At 49.5% G+C, this 12,666-nt stretch overlaps 1 protein-coding gene across 3 annotated transcripts in view; it reads left to right on the top strand.

The window, feature by feature from the left end:
- Wwc1 (WW and C2 domain containing 1) overlaps positions 1-11,315 on the top strand; it is a 169,929-nt gene extending 158,614 nt beyond the window's left edge. For all 3 annotated transcript variants that reach the window (XM_004637044.2, XM_023721766.1, XM_023721765.1), the window contains exons 20-23: positions 2,104-2,196; positions 6,880-7,113; positions 9,666-9,787; positions 11,085-11,315. In XM_004637044.2, the coding sequence (XP_004637101.1) occupies positions 2,104-2,196; positions 6,880-7,113; positions 9,666-9,787; positions 11,085-11,151 (516 nt within the window). In that variant the 3' untranslated portion in view covers positions 11,152-11,315. The remainder of the gene's footprint in view (positions 1-2,103; positions 2,197-6,879; positions 7,114-9,665; positions 9,788-11,084) is intronic.
- The last annotated feature ends 1,351 nt before the right edge of the window (positions 11,316-12,666 follow it).

Below are 12,666 nucleotides of genomic sequence, written 5' to 3'. Positions count from 1 at the left end.
TCTCTCTCTCTCTCTCTCTCTCTGTCTCTCTCTCTCTGTCTCTCTCTCTGTCTCTCTCTCTGTCTCTCTCTGTTTTTCCATTTAAATGTATTTGGTACAGGGTTTCACTATGCAGCTTGGACTCACAGCGATCCTCCTGTTTTCAGCCTCCCCAACACTGGGATTACAGGCATGCACCACCATGTCTGGACTCAGTGGCTGGCTCTGCAGGCCTGGGGGCATGGTCAGCATGGCCTGTGGTGCCAGGGATTGAACCCCAGTCCCTGTGCTTGCCTAAGCAGGCGCCTAGTCCACTGAGCTATCTTGCCAGCTTGTGAGGCCCTGTCTCAAAAAAGAAACTAAAAAAGTAGAATTGAAGTACAAGAATTTATAGTAGCTTTCACCACTGTTTTTAACATGAACTTTATCACATGAACTACTAATTAAGTCAGTTATCCTGTTTTCTATTTCTAGTGGGTATGACACATAGTCTACAAATGCCTCCTTGGATTGCAACAGCGTAGAATAAACTTCCTTCTGGTCCCACACACAGTCCACTCATATGGAACCACCCCATTTGGCAAGATGGTGGCCCTTGCATCCGCATCTAAGTTTCCTCTCTGAGCCCTACTTGCAGCCAGGGTGCCGGGGAGGAGGCACAGCCATGTGGCCATGGACCAGGCCACGGACTTGCCTTGATGATCTCCAGCTTGTGATGCACAGAAAGCCGCTTCGTCTCTCTGGTCGTTGTTCAGATTGTTTGAGGCCTGGATGAGACCACAGATAGAGTACACGCGGCTGCCATCGGTGCCACTGTTTGCTGTCCCTTTCTGGTCTGAACCTTTGCCTGGTGCAGCAGCTATTTCTTCTGCAGTTGTGTTCATCAACTTTGTAGTGATTTGTATATATGATTACTTTAGTAGTGATTAACAGCCCCCAAAATGATGGCGCTAATAGCTTCTCAGGAGAGACCTACAGCAGTGAACTGTCAGCTACCAGACGCATGGACACGGGGGGTGGGCACGGGGTGGACCCGGGGGGTGGACGGGGGGGCGGACACGGGGGGGTGGACACGGGGGGGGTGGACACGGGGGGGGGGACACGGGGGCGGACACAGGGGTGGACCTGTGTCTGCCCTGTAACTTTGGGAACGTGACTTCCTGCCGTGTCCTCCAGAAAGGTGCTCTTGTCCCCGTGCTGCTCTCTCGTCCTTTGGGAGCAGGACTCACCTTCAGTAGAAAAACATTGCTTCTTGCCCCAAGGCTTGATTTCTAGCCACAGGTGAGAGATTGAGCCCTCTTACGGTGCAGTATAAATTAGTGATTAGAGGAACTGTCATAGGGTAAAGGTGACAAGCTGAATCCTTACTTTGCCTGTCTGCCCCATCCTGTCTAAGTACATGGTCCCTGAGAGATTTGCCTTGACCAACCTGCCTGCCTACCTGCTTTCCTTCTATCTTTCCTTTCTCTCCCTACTCCCCTCTTGTCAGTGTTGTGGATGGAACCCAGAGCCTGGCATGTGTTAGGCCAGTACAGAGTGATGATGTCACTAGCCCCAGATATTGGTCTGGATAGAAACCCTATTTAATCCATAAAGATAGGCTCTGTGATGCCAACAGGTCTTTGTGCAGCAGGTCCAGGTCGGTATGTCCTGCCATGACACTGGCACTGTCACACCTGCCGGGAAGTTCGTCAACTCACTATCCTTGAGCAGGTTCTTTGACCCAAGGCCTTTGTGTCCTCAACATAGAATCGCAACACTCCTAACCCGTGGGGTTATTGGGCAAATTCCGTGAAATAATCCATTTCAATTAGCATCAGAGACTAACACACATAAATGGCAACCTGTGTTCATGCATAGTATGTGCTTAATGAGAGCTTACTTGTAAAGAAAAGAAATGTTGAGCTGATAACATAGCTCAGCGGCATAAACGCCTGCCTGGCAAGTGCAAGGTCCTGAGTTTGATCCCCGATACCGGAAAAAAAGAAAAATCATAATGAATTCTAGAACAGGAAGCTATACAAGAAGGACCCGCTGAGTAGGAAAACCCAACTCCTGCCTGTCTCAGCATCTCCCAGAATTCCTTTCTACCCTGCTTAACTTTTCTTGACTTTTCTCTTGTAGCTGAACCGGAGTGATAGTGATAGCTCTACCCTGTCCAAAAAGCCACCTTTTGTTCGAAACTCTCTGGAGCGCCGCAGTGTCCGAATGAAACGGGTAAGAGTCACCTCCGAGCTCCTTGTGTGCTAGCACCTCCTTCCTTCCCATGTGCAACATATATGTGGCCTGGTGACCCGTGTTCCCTCAGCCGCTGGGCTGGAGCATGCTCTTGCAAGGACAATGAGATTTACTATAAGAAGCTTGGACGTGTAGGTACTGGGGGACGGGCCAAAGGACAGTGGGAACCTTAGGATTATGGCAGCCAGTGAGATCAGGAATGTGCACACTGGGTCTTTCTTCTTGGGCAGAAATGAAAGCTGCTCAGGAAGAATTGTGTTAGCCACCCTCGCATCACTGGGGCAAAGTGCCTCAACCCACGACTTAAAAGAGGAGAGGTTAATTTTGGCTCACTCTTGTCAGAGGATTCAGTCTGTCGTTGGTTGGCTCCAGAGCAGCAGCAGTGTGGTAGAAGGGTGTGACAGAAGAAAGGTGCCTGTCCCGTGGCACCCAAGAAGCAGAGAGAGAAGTGAGGAGCTGGGGACAAGAATACATCCCGGCAGGTCACACCTCTGTGACCAGCCCCCTCCAACCACGCTCCACCTTGAATAGCACATGAATTCATTAGAGGATTATTACTGATGAGCAGAGCACCCCTGTGACCCAATCACCTTTCAGAACCCTTGCCTCTGAACACAGGAGACTTTGGGGGGACATTCTTGGTCTAAACTGTAACAGAATTAACCAACCCAAGATGTCACGGTCACCAACCCGAAAGCATCACCCTGTGGGAGCCTGCTTGGCGTCTACTAGGAGCAACTGGGCTTCAGTCAGACTACCTAGAAAGGCACAGGAAAAGGCCCCGGCTGTCCCCCAAAAGAAGCTTTCCTACTGGGCCTGAGCTGGAGGTGGGCATTCAGCAAAGGAGGACCCTGTTATAGGACTCTGACAAGGTTTTAAGAGATGAAGGAAGGCGTCCTCTTTCACTCTGGTGCATGTGCAGAGTGAGAAGGGTCCTAGAAGCAAGCCAGACTGTCTGGGAGAGAAGAAGGAGAATCAGCAGGAGACAATGGCAAAGGGCAAGCGGGTGTGCAGAAGAGGCAGCGCTGCCAGCCTAGAAACTGGGAGGCTCCCAACCCACCTGCAGACCTGCATGCTGATGGAGTCAGGGTCCCAGTGTAGCTCAGAGGGCTTGCCTGGCACGGAAGATGACAGATCAATAAATAGACAAATGGATGGAAGGAGAACAAAGTCAGAGGAACGCATTTGGGCTGCAGGTATAGCTCACTGGTCAAGCCCTTGTCTCGTATGTGAGGCCCTGGGTTCTATCCCCAGCCCTACAAGTGGCTTGCCAGCTGGCTAGATAAAAACACATTTGGGATGCAGATATAGCTTATGGTGAAACACTTGTCTAGTATGCATGAGACCCTGGATTTTATCCCCATCACTACAAATATAAACTAAAAAAGTGAGTGGTGTTTGGCCTACTCCTTGCCCTGCCAGGGAAGAGCGAGAGCGAGGGAAGACTGTGCATGCAGCCTCGGGCCACAGGAGCCAAGGGGCCGTTCTGAGTCTCGCGCTCCATCTGCTGTGACTGACCAGTAATGAATGTGTGGTGCTCCCTGGAACCCTGAGAGTCTCCTGGGGAGCCTGGTGACCCCAAGTTCAAGGGCACCTTTCATGGTCTCCATTGTGCAGCAGGGCGGAGCCCCTGGGACTGCGCAGTACACTCTTCAGGGCTTCTAAAGCTAGTGTTCCGTGATCTACTTTGGCAGGAATGCCGTGGAGGGGCTCTTCCTCCCTGCTCTGTGTTTCCTGCAGCTCCCTCCTCTCTGCAGCTCCCTCCTCTCTGCAACTCCTTCCTCCCTGCAGCTTCCTCCTCCCTGCAGCTCCCTCCTCCCTGCTTGCTGACCCTGCCTGCTTAGCCAATGAGGCCAACTCAGAGAGAGCCAGGCCAGTCCTCTAGATGCGCCCATCTTCGCTTCCATTTGCAGCCTGAGCTGTAACTCACCCTGCTGCCACCTTGTCCAGAAAGGGTTCTGAGAATAGGTGCTGGCTGACTCAGGGCAGAGCCATTTTCCGTGGTCACTCTGAGCACTTGGGCCATATAGATCAGAGCTGGAGTTTCTCAGCTGTGCTCATTTGTAAGCACAGAAAAAACAATGTTCTGCCAAGAAGAGCAATCTAGAACTTCTGCTTTGAGCTTTTTGTTGGTGTGTTTTTTTGAGGGAGAGTCTCATTGTGTGGTCCAGTACAACTTTGAACTCACGATCCTCCTGCTTCACCCTCCCAATTGCTGTTTTCCTATGGCTCCATAAACACATCACTATAAACTGAGCAGTTTAAAATAAAACAAATTTGGGTGGCCAAATAGCTCAGTGGATTTAAGTGCCTGCAAGCAGGCGTAGGGGCCAAGGGGCCTGCCTTGCCGGGCCCACCCTTGGGGCGAGCTAAACCGGCAACTGGCAATTGAGACTGGGCACAGCAGCGCGTGCCTGTAATCCCAGCTCTTGGGAGGCTGTAAACAGGAGAATCACTATAAGTCTGATCTAGTAGTGAGACCCTAAACACCCTATAGACCCTTCCCTAAAAATACAAAAAAAAAAAAAAAAAAAAAATAGATAACATAAACAGATTCCTGTTCTCAATTTTGCAGGTTAGGAACTGGGACACAAGTCAGCTGAGTCCTGAGTCCAGGGTCTCAGCAGACTGAAGTCTAGGTCTGGACTGACTGCATCTTCCTCCGGAAGATTGACTAGGAGAGGATCTGCTTGCAGGTGCCCTCTGGTCGCTGGCAGAATTCGGTCCTTATGTTTCCTGCCTGTTGCAGACCACGGGCCACTCTCATCTCCTAGAGGTCACTTCAGGTCTTTGCTGTGTGACAATCTTTGTGATGTCCTTGCTTCCTCAAGGCCAGTAGAGTAACCCAGTAAGGAAGAGCCAAGGCTATTAGGAGCATACCTGATTAGGTCAGGCCCACCAAAGATAATCTTCCCTAACTCCCAATCAGCTTACTGGCAATCTAATCACAGTAGTGATGTCATAGCCATGCTGAAGGGAAGGAGATTACACAGGGCATCTGTATTAGGAGGAGAAACTTGCGCATCTGCCCTAGAATTCATCTTTTCACAGTCTTTTAGTTACTCTTCTTAATCCGTAATAGATTTTGAGGGAAGGACAGCTAATGATTGTATCAACCTGGATCTTTTACATACAAATACCAAAAGAACCTAAACAGTAACACAGCTTAAAAAGGAAAGGGAGGAGGAATGAATGAGGGATTTCATTATCTCATTTAATGGAAATGTGCAGATTAGATAGATATATCAAGATTTCAGTTGCTAGGACAAAATACCTGGGATGATTAACCTTGAAAGAGGATGGGTCCATCTGGGCTCACAGTTTGAGATTTCAACTCATGTAGGTTGCTCTGTGGCTCTGGGTCTCTGGCAACACAACACACCATGGCAGGAGCACACAGCAGGGAGGCTGCTCCGTTCACGAAGGCTAGGAAGTAAATGAGACTGCAAGGACCTGGGTCTCCGTATCCCTTTGGGGCATTCCCACAGTGACCTCAATCCATCTCACTTAGCCCCCGCTTCTTTCATGTTCATTACCTCCCGGTAGTGCCACAGGCCTGTGACTAAACCTATAGCCTATGGGCCTTGGGGAGGCATTTAAGATCCAAATCATAATGTGAAGTGTGCAGGTCAGTGGTAGAGAGCTTGCCTCACAGGCTCAGGTCCCTGGAGACAGTTCCAGCATTATACACAAAGAAGGAGAGGGACAGCAAGGCAAAGGAGAGAGGGATGGGGAAGAGAAGGAGAGGAAGAAAGGAAGGGAGGGAGGGAGGGAAGGAAGGAAGAAGGGAGGGAAGGTAGGGCCAGGATATGAGCTATCTTCAGGCACAGATTGAACCAGGAGTTGCAGTGTCATTAGGCTTCCTCTCCCCTCCAGGGTGGTAAAGATGATCACATTTATGTCAATCCAGGTTTACCTCTTGTTGCCCTGGCAACTTCTATGTAAAGTCGTTTACCCAAGTAGTTTAGCAAAATGCCAGAACTGAGCATTAACTGGACTTAGAAAACATGCCCTGTCTTCAGAACTAGTCACTGAGATTCTGACTGGCCACGCTTGGGTCATACTCCTGCCCCCAAGGGCCCACACAGACCAGGGGGATTCCGTGCGGTGCAGGAGTGGATCCCTGAGGAAGATTGGACTCTGGGAGGTGAACTCTGGGCAGGCAAAAGGAGCAGAGAAGACACGATTTCTATTCAGGGCGCAGGCCTTGTTAAGAAAACACCTTCAGGACAGGGCAGGGTCAGGCATCTCGTAAACTTGAGTATAGACACAAAGCCTCTGAGAGAAGCACAGCTAATTCATCACTCCGAGTGAGGAGCTACAACTGCCAGGGTGGGTACTCAGCCTTACTGCTTACTCTCCTTGGTTCGCGTGCCTTCTGTGAGCCTCCTCTGTGTGAGTGATGACAGTGCGCCCCTCACAGGGATGGGGTGGACACAAAATGCCATAGTAGAAGCAAAGCGCTTCACAGTGTGCCTGGGACATGGTAAGTGCTCAATGAACGTGAGCCATGTGACGAGAAAATTCATGACAGGCTTGGGGGTCATGCCTAATATCCATGCTTGGAGGTAAATGAAAGAGGGTCTTTGGGGCTTAGAGGAGAGGGTTGTGTGGCCCCCTGGGCAGAGCCTTCTGGTAACTTTGGAAGCCGTGTCCACACAGCCTTCATCGGTCAAATCCCTGCGGAACGAGCGCCTGATCCGCACCTCACTGGACCTTGAACTAGACCTTCAGGCCACGAGGACCTGGCACAGCCAGTTGACTCAGGAGATCTCGGTGCTGAGGGAGCTCAAGGAGCAGCTGGAACAAGCCAAGAACCATGGGGAGAAGGAGCTTCCCCAGTGGCTACGCGAGGATGACCGCTTCCGCCTGCTGCTGAGGATGCTGGAGAAGAGGGTGAGTGCTGTGAGCTGGTGAGCCTCAAAGCTTTGAAAGGCTCTGATGGTTCTCACTACAGGTCCTGCTGAGTGGGCCTCAAGGGCCCCTACTAGCTGGCAGCTGGCAGGCCTAGGGATCCTCAGCCCACCCTGTGTGGCTGCAGGGCCACCTGCTTTACACTGACGTGTTCATGTCAGCTCCTGTATGTCCTCTTGAACTCATCACGCGGTGCTTCATCACATGCACTTCAAGGTATGCACTGTAGCAGAGTAAAGACAGAGCATGGACCCATGGCTGCCCAGGCCATCCCAGGAGCACCTTTCACCAAAGGAGAGGAGCTGATCACAACCAGCACTGAGCTGACAGGGTGCCCTGGGGCACTGCTGTGGTTTTGCTGGCATCTTCGCTGCTGTTGGAAATGACAGGGATTTCTGGGTTGACCGTACGGGGCTGTAGACCACAAAGTAGTCTACAGTAGGACTCAATGTGTTTTATTTGTACTTAGTGTTGTATGTCGGGGGTCCTTCCACAGGAAGTGCAGTGCACTACCCAGCATAAAGGCGTGTGAGAACTGCAGGGAAGGAGGTCAGTGGAGTGCCGACACCAGTGACACGATAAGTCTGTGGGTCCAAGAATCACCAAGTGCCACAGCAGTTTAGGAATCTGAAGTTTCAAGGTTTACCTTATCTATGGCTAGGAAATGTTGGGTTTCACAGGGTTTGCAAAGCAGGAAGTTTCTAAGTAGCTAAAAGATCTGTTTACTTGAGGGGGTTGATCTCCAGTGTGCTGTGCCAGCCCCAACCCCAGGCACACTGAGCCAGCTACTGAGACTGGGCGTGGTGGCGCATGCCTGTAATCCCAGTGCTTGGAAGGCTGAAAACAGGAGGATCACTAGAAGTCCAGTCTATGTAGTGAGACCCTGTAGACCCTGTACTAAAAATACAAAAAGAAAAGAGATCCGTTTACTTGAGCTACATTTAAAATGATCACATGGGTAAAAATGTGAATGGATCACCAGTTGGCTTCCGAGCCAACAAGTCCTACACTATAAGGAAGAGATAAACAAGATAGCGCCAAGTTACAAGGGCTGCCTTTGAACTTAGACAGCGCTAGACTTCTTAGGCTGGACTAGTGTGAAGGCCCCAAATTTTGAGGTTCCAAAATGTTTCTAATTCTTCACTAATACCCTGGGTATTTATAAATAAGGTTATAACAAGAACAATAAAGGGAAATTGAGAATTAGAAGGCTTTTAAGGATAAGAAGAACATAAATATATCTCAAAGTAGCCTTAACTGTAGTCAGAGATCATATTTATCTTTTTTTTTTTTTTTTTTTCCAGAACCGGGGATTGAACTCAGGCCCTTGCACTTGCCAGGGAAGCGCTTACTCCACTGAGCCAGCTCCCATATTTATCTTTGAGTTCCCTGGTCATCAAGGCAGAAAGAGATGAGAAAATAAGCTATGTGTTCTGCCTTTAAAAAACATACAAAATAGGAAAATGACCTTTGAGTAGCAAAAAAAAAAAAAAAATAGTCCACCCATAACTTCTACTTCTCAGCTATCTATGTGACAGCTTCATTGACTAGAATTCTTTTTTTTTATTTTTACACACTTGTTTGTTTGTTTATTTGGTACATGGTCTTACTATGCAGCTCAGACTTGTAATGATCCTCCTATCTCAGCCTCCCAAGAACAGGGATTACAGGCGTGTGCCACCACGCCCAAAGTCAGTGGCCAGTGTGGTATACCTGAAGTTCCAGGGCCAGCGCAGCATGTGGTACCAGGAGTCAGACCCAGGTCCTTGAGCTTGCCAGGCAGGTGCTTAGACCGCCGAGCTATCTCCTCAGCCCTTGACTAGAATTCATTGTGCAGTGTGTTTCTATGGACAGTTTAGGGCCCTCTCAGTTTGCTCTGAAGAGTGCTTACTTAGGTCTGCATCAGGAGAATGGGGTGCAGTGTTACGCTTAAGGCTATTAAGCACAGTGCATGGCATGGGCTTGGGCTTCCACCACTACTTCATTGTTGGATGTTAAAGACATTGCCTAACATGCGTGGTAACGGTTTCCTGTTCTGTAAAATAGAGGCGGTCGCAGTGGTCAGGGTTCGATCCCCACATGCCATGCCAGCCCCACCCCTGGGGTGCGCTGAGACCTCTATTGAGACTGGGCATGGTTGCACGCCTGTAATCCCTGTTGTTGGGAGGCTGAACACAGGAGGATCACGATGAGTCCGATCTACATAGACTGTGTAGACAGTATATTCTATCCTAAAATACAAAAAGAAAAACCAAAAAAAAAAAAGGCAATCCTTAGCTCCTCATTTCTAGCAGGCTTACACAGGAATTCACTTCTTAGCTTCTAAGGTCTGGTACCTTAGACTAGTCCCTGAGAGATGGTGCGCACACCTCCTGTCGTCATTACAAAGACATGGGCCCCACGATGGGTGGTACTTTTCAGCTTTTCACTCCCCTGGACTCCTTATTTGTGGCAACAAGAGCCCCCAGCTGATTTCTGTCTGCAGGCCCTGTGGTCCCTGCCCTGCATCAAGCCTTGCTTGCTTTGCCCCACAGATGGATCGAGCAGAGCACAAGAGTGTGCTACACACAGACAAAATGATGAGGGTAGCTGCCAAGGATGTGCACAGGCTTCGTGGTCAGAGCTGTAAGGAGCCCCTAGAGGTGCAGTCTTTCAGGTGAGCGTGGGGCAGCGGCCGCAGTGAGCCCGCTCGGCCTCCGTCCTCTTTTCCCAGCCTCTCTACTCCCCGCCCTGTGCCTGTCTTCAGCAGAGCTGCAGCGCCTGTTAGAACAGATGTTCATCCTCTGCCGGCTGTCTCTAGCGATCTGTGCCAACCGCAGTGCTCTTCCCCTGCCAGTCTTTATCAGTCCCACACAACTCAAGCTAATTTGTTTGATCCTCTTGTTTAATGAATGAGCCACCTGCTCTGGCCTTTCCTCTCTGCACTTCCCTCACTGGTAATTGCGGAGGATTGGCTAAGTGATGAGAAAGCCTGGGCCGGGGGTGGCGCTGGGCATCCCTGGCTCCACCTGACTGATGCCTGCCCAGATGTCTTGCTCCCAGTCTTATTGGTGGAAGGCCCCAGGTGCCAAGATGTGGCCTCAGTCTCCAGCCCACAGAAGGCCTTGAACTCAGGCTCTTGACATCTTTCAGATAATCTACATGTACTTTTGTACATACTAAAAAAGATGCCTTTGTGGACTACAAACATTGATTTTTTTATTTTTTTTAATTTATTTGATACAAGGTCTCACTATGCAGGGCCAGCCAAGCATGCCGATGTTGTGGGTCAGGCACTGCATGCGATACTGGGGATTGAACTCAGGTCCTTGAGCTTGCCAGGGAGGCACATAGACTACTGAGCTGTCTCCCCAGCCCAACTATGAACATTAAAATGGAGTGTAATTTGTATAGCCATACTTCAGTATCTCTTGCTTTCAACAGAGAATCTAAAACATTCAAAGTGACCCCAGTGCCATTTTTAAATTCTGAGGAGTCCCAAAGATGGCTGGTCATTCTAACAGGTCCACTTTAGCAGTGCTGTTCAACCAGGGGTAATTTTATTGGTCCTACCTGCATCGGGAACATTTGACAATGGCCATCTATTTCTGATTGTCTCAGTCAGAGAGTGGCAATACCTCTGGACATATTGCTAAATGTCCCACAAAGCACAGGTCGATCCCCTACAAGCATGAATTTTCCTGCCCAGGGCTGGGGGGTGGGGGGAGATAGCTCAGTAGGAAAGGGAATGATTTTTTTCTTTGGTTTGGTTTGTTTTGGTGCTGAGAGTGAACCAGGAACCTTGCACATGCTAGCCAAATGCTCTCCCACCAGCCAGTATCCCAAGACCAAGAAGGTGCATGCCTAGTTTGGGTGGGTGTAGGGTGTCAGCCCCAGCATACATCCCTCCCCAGTTGTCTGCCGAAAACATCTGTCAAGTATCATTGAAACCCCTGAGGTGGCCTGTCTTACAGGGAGAAGATGGCATTTTTCACCCGGCCTCGGTTGAATATTCCAGCCCTCTCTGCAGATGATGTCTAATCGCCAGAAAAGTATTTTCTTCCAAGGACCACGCTGTGAATGTTGACTGTGGCTAAAGTTTATTTATGTGGTGTTATATGAAGGTACTGAGCCATAAGTCCTCTAGAGCTCTTGGTTTTAACATGAACAGACTTTTTAAATTTCAGTTCTGTTATTAAAAAAAACCAGAAAAACTTCCAAAAACAAAGCAACAAAAAATGTAAAACAAATACAAAAAAAACCAGCATTAAAATGACAAGATTGTATAGTTTGTATATTTAGGAATGTATTTTTGGGACAGAAAATTTAAATGAACTAAAGCAGTGTTAAGTTGCTGCTCTTCTTAAAATCGTCTAGATTTTTTTTTTTTTTTTTTTTTTTTTTTGTACAGCAGCACCTTTTAGAGGTTTAACTGCAATAAGAGGTGGTGTTGGGGGACAGGAATCCTAAAAGGATGTCCCGTGGACGGCACAGTACAGCTAACCTTTCCTAGTTCACATGTTTTGTACAATATTAAAAAAAAAAAAAAATGCCGAAATCATCAGGGGGAGTCAGATGTGCATCCATGAATTGTCCTTAGCTGTGATGTGTTTCTGTGTGGCCGCCTGACAGGCAGCGGAGCTGGCCGAGCTGTCCTGCCCCGGCCAGCGACCGGCCACCCCAATCTCAGATGCCCAGTGAAGCCGCCAGCTGAGTGAGGGGAGGGCTCTGGAGAACTCCGTTCACTTATCTCCATCAATAAAGTGGCCTTTTGAAAAGAACGTCCCGTCTCTTTTCTCTCCCGTCCCTCCCTTTCCTGTTTCTGTGACGTGTTACTTTCTCCTTTCCAATCATTTCCTTCTCCTTCATTCCCAACCCTAGCATTGATTTCCTTTTGCCCGCTTTGCTCATGTGCTCATCAGACTTCTCAGTTCCTTGGGCGTCAGAATCCCCAGATGAGCTCAGGCATAAATTCCGCTCCACACTTGACAGTCTGTCTTGCAGTTCCTTCCTGTGATGTTCATGTGTCCTGGCCCCGATTTAATCGGAATCGGTCCTGGGGCAAAAGCATGTGTACCCTGTGCTGCTCTGGGGCCCCTGATGCCCTCACAGGTCCTTCATAGAGGCCGCCGCAGACAATCAGAAGTCACACTGACAGTCATTGGAACCACAACCAAGTCTCTCCCTCCATCCTCACTGGCATCCTGTGTGGCTTTTCTCCAAGCATGCTGCACCCTGCTGTAACAGGAGCACCTCCTGGGCAGCTGAGTAACAGTACCAACCCGTGCAGGCTTGCAGGCTCAGTGGTGGGTGCGTCCAGTCCAGCCCGCTCAGGAGCTCAGGTGGGAGGGCTACCAGAGCCCAGAAGACCAGCCTGCACAATGCAGTGAACCCCTGTCTCAGAAGAGAGATACTGAGCCAGGCATGGTGGCATACACCTGTAATCCCAGCACTCGGGAGGCTGAGTCAGGAGGAGGGCTATGAGTTTGAAGCCAGCCTTGGCTACATAGTGAGTTCAAGGCCACCCTGAACTACACAGTGAGACCCTGTCTCAGA

The sequence above is a fragment of the Octodon degus genome, unplaced genomic scaffold, assembly GCF_000260255.1.
Source record: "Octodon degus isolate 3935 unplaced genomic scaffold, OctDeg1.0 scaffold00085, whole genome shotgun sequence".
Taxonomy (NCBI): domain Eukaryota; kingdom Metazoa; phylum Chordata; class Mammalia; order Rodentia; family Octodontidae; genus Octodon; species Octodon degus.
Note: the sequence above shows the minus strand (reverse complement) of the source record. Positions and strands in the feature narration are given on the sequence as shown.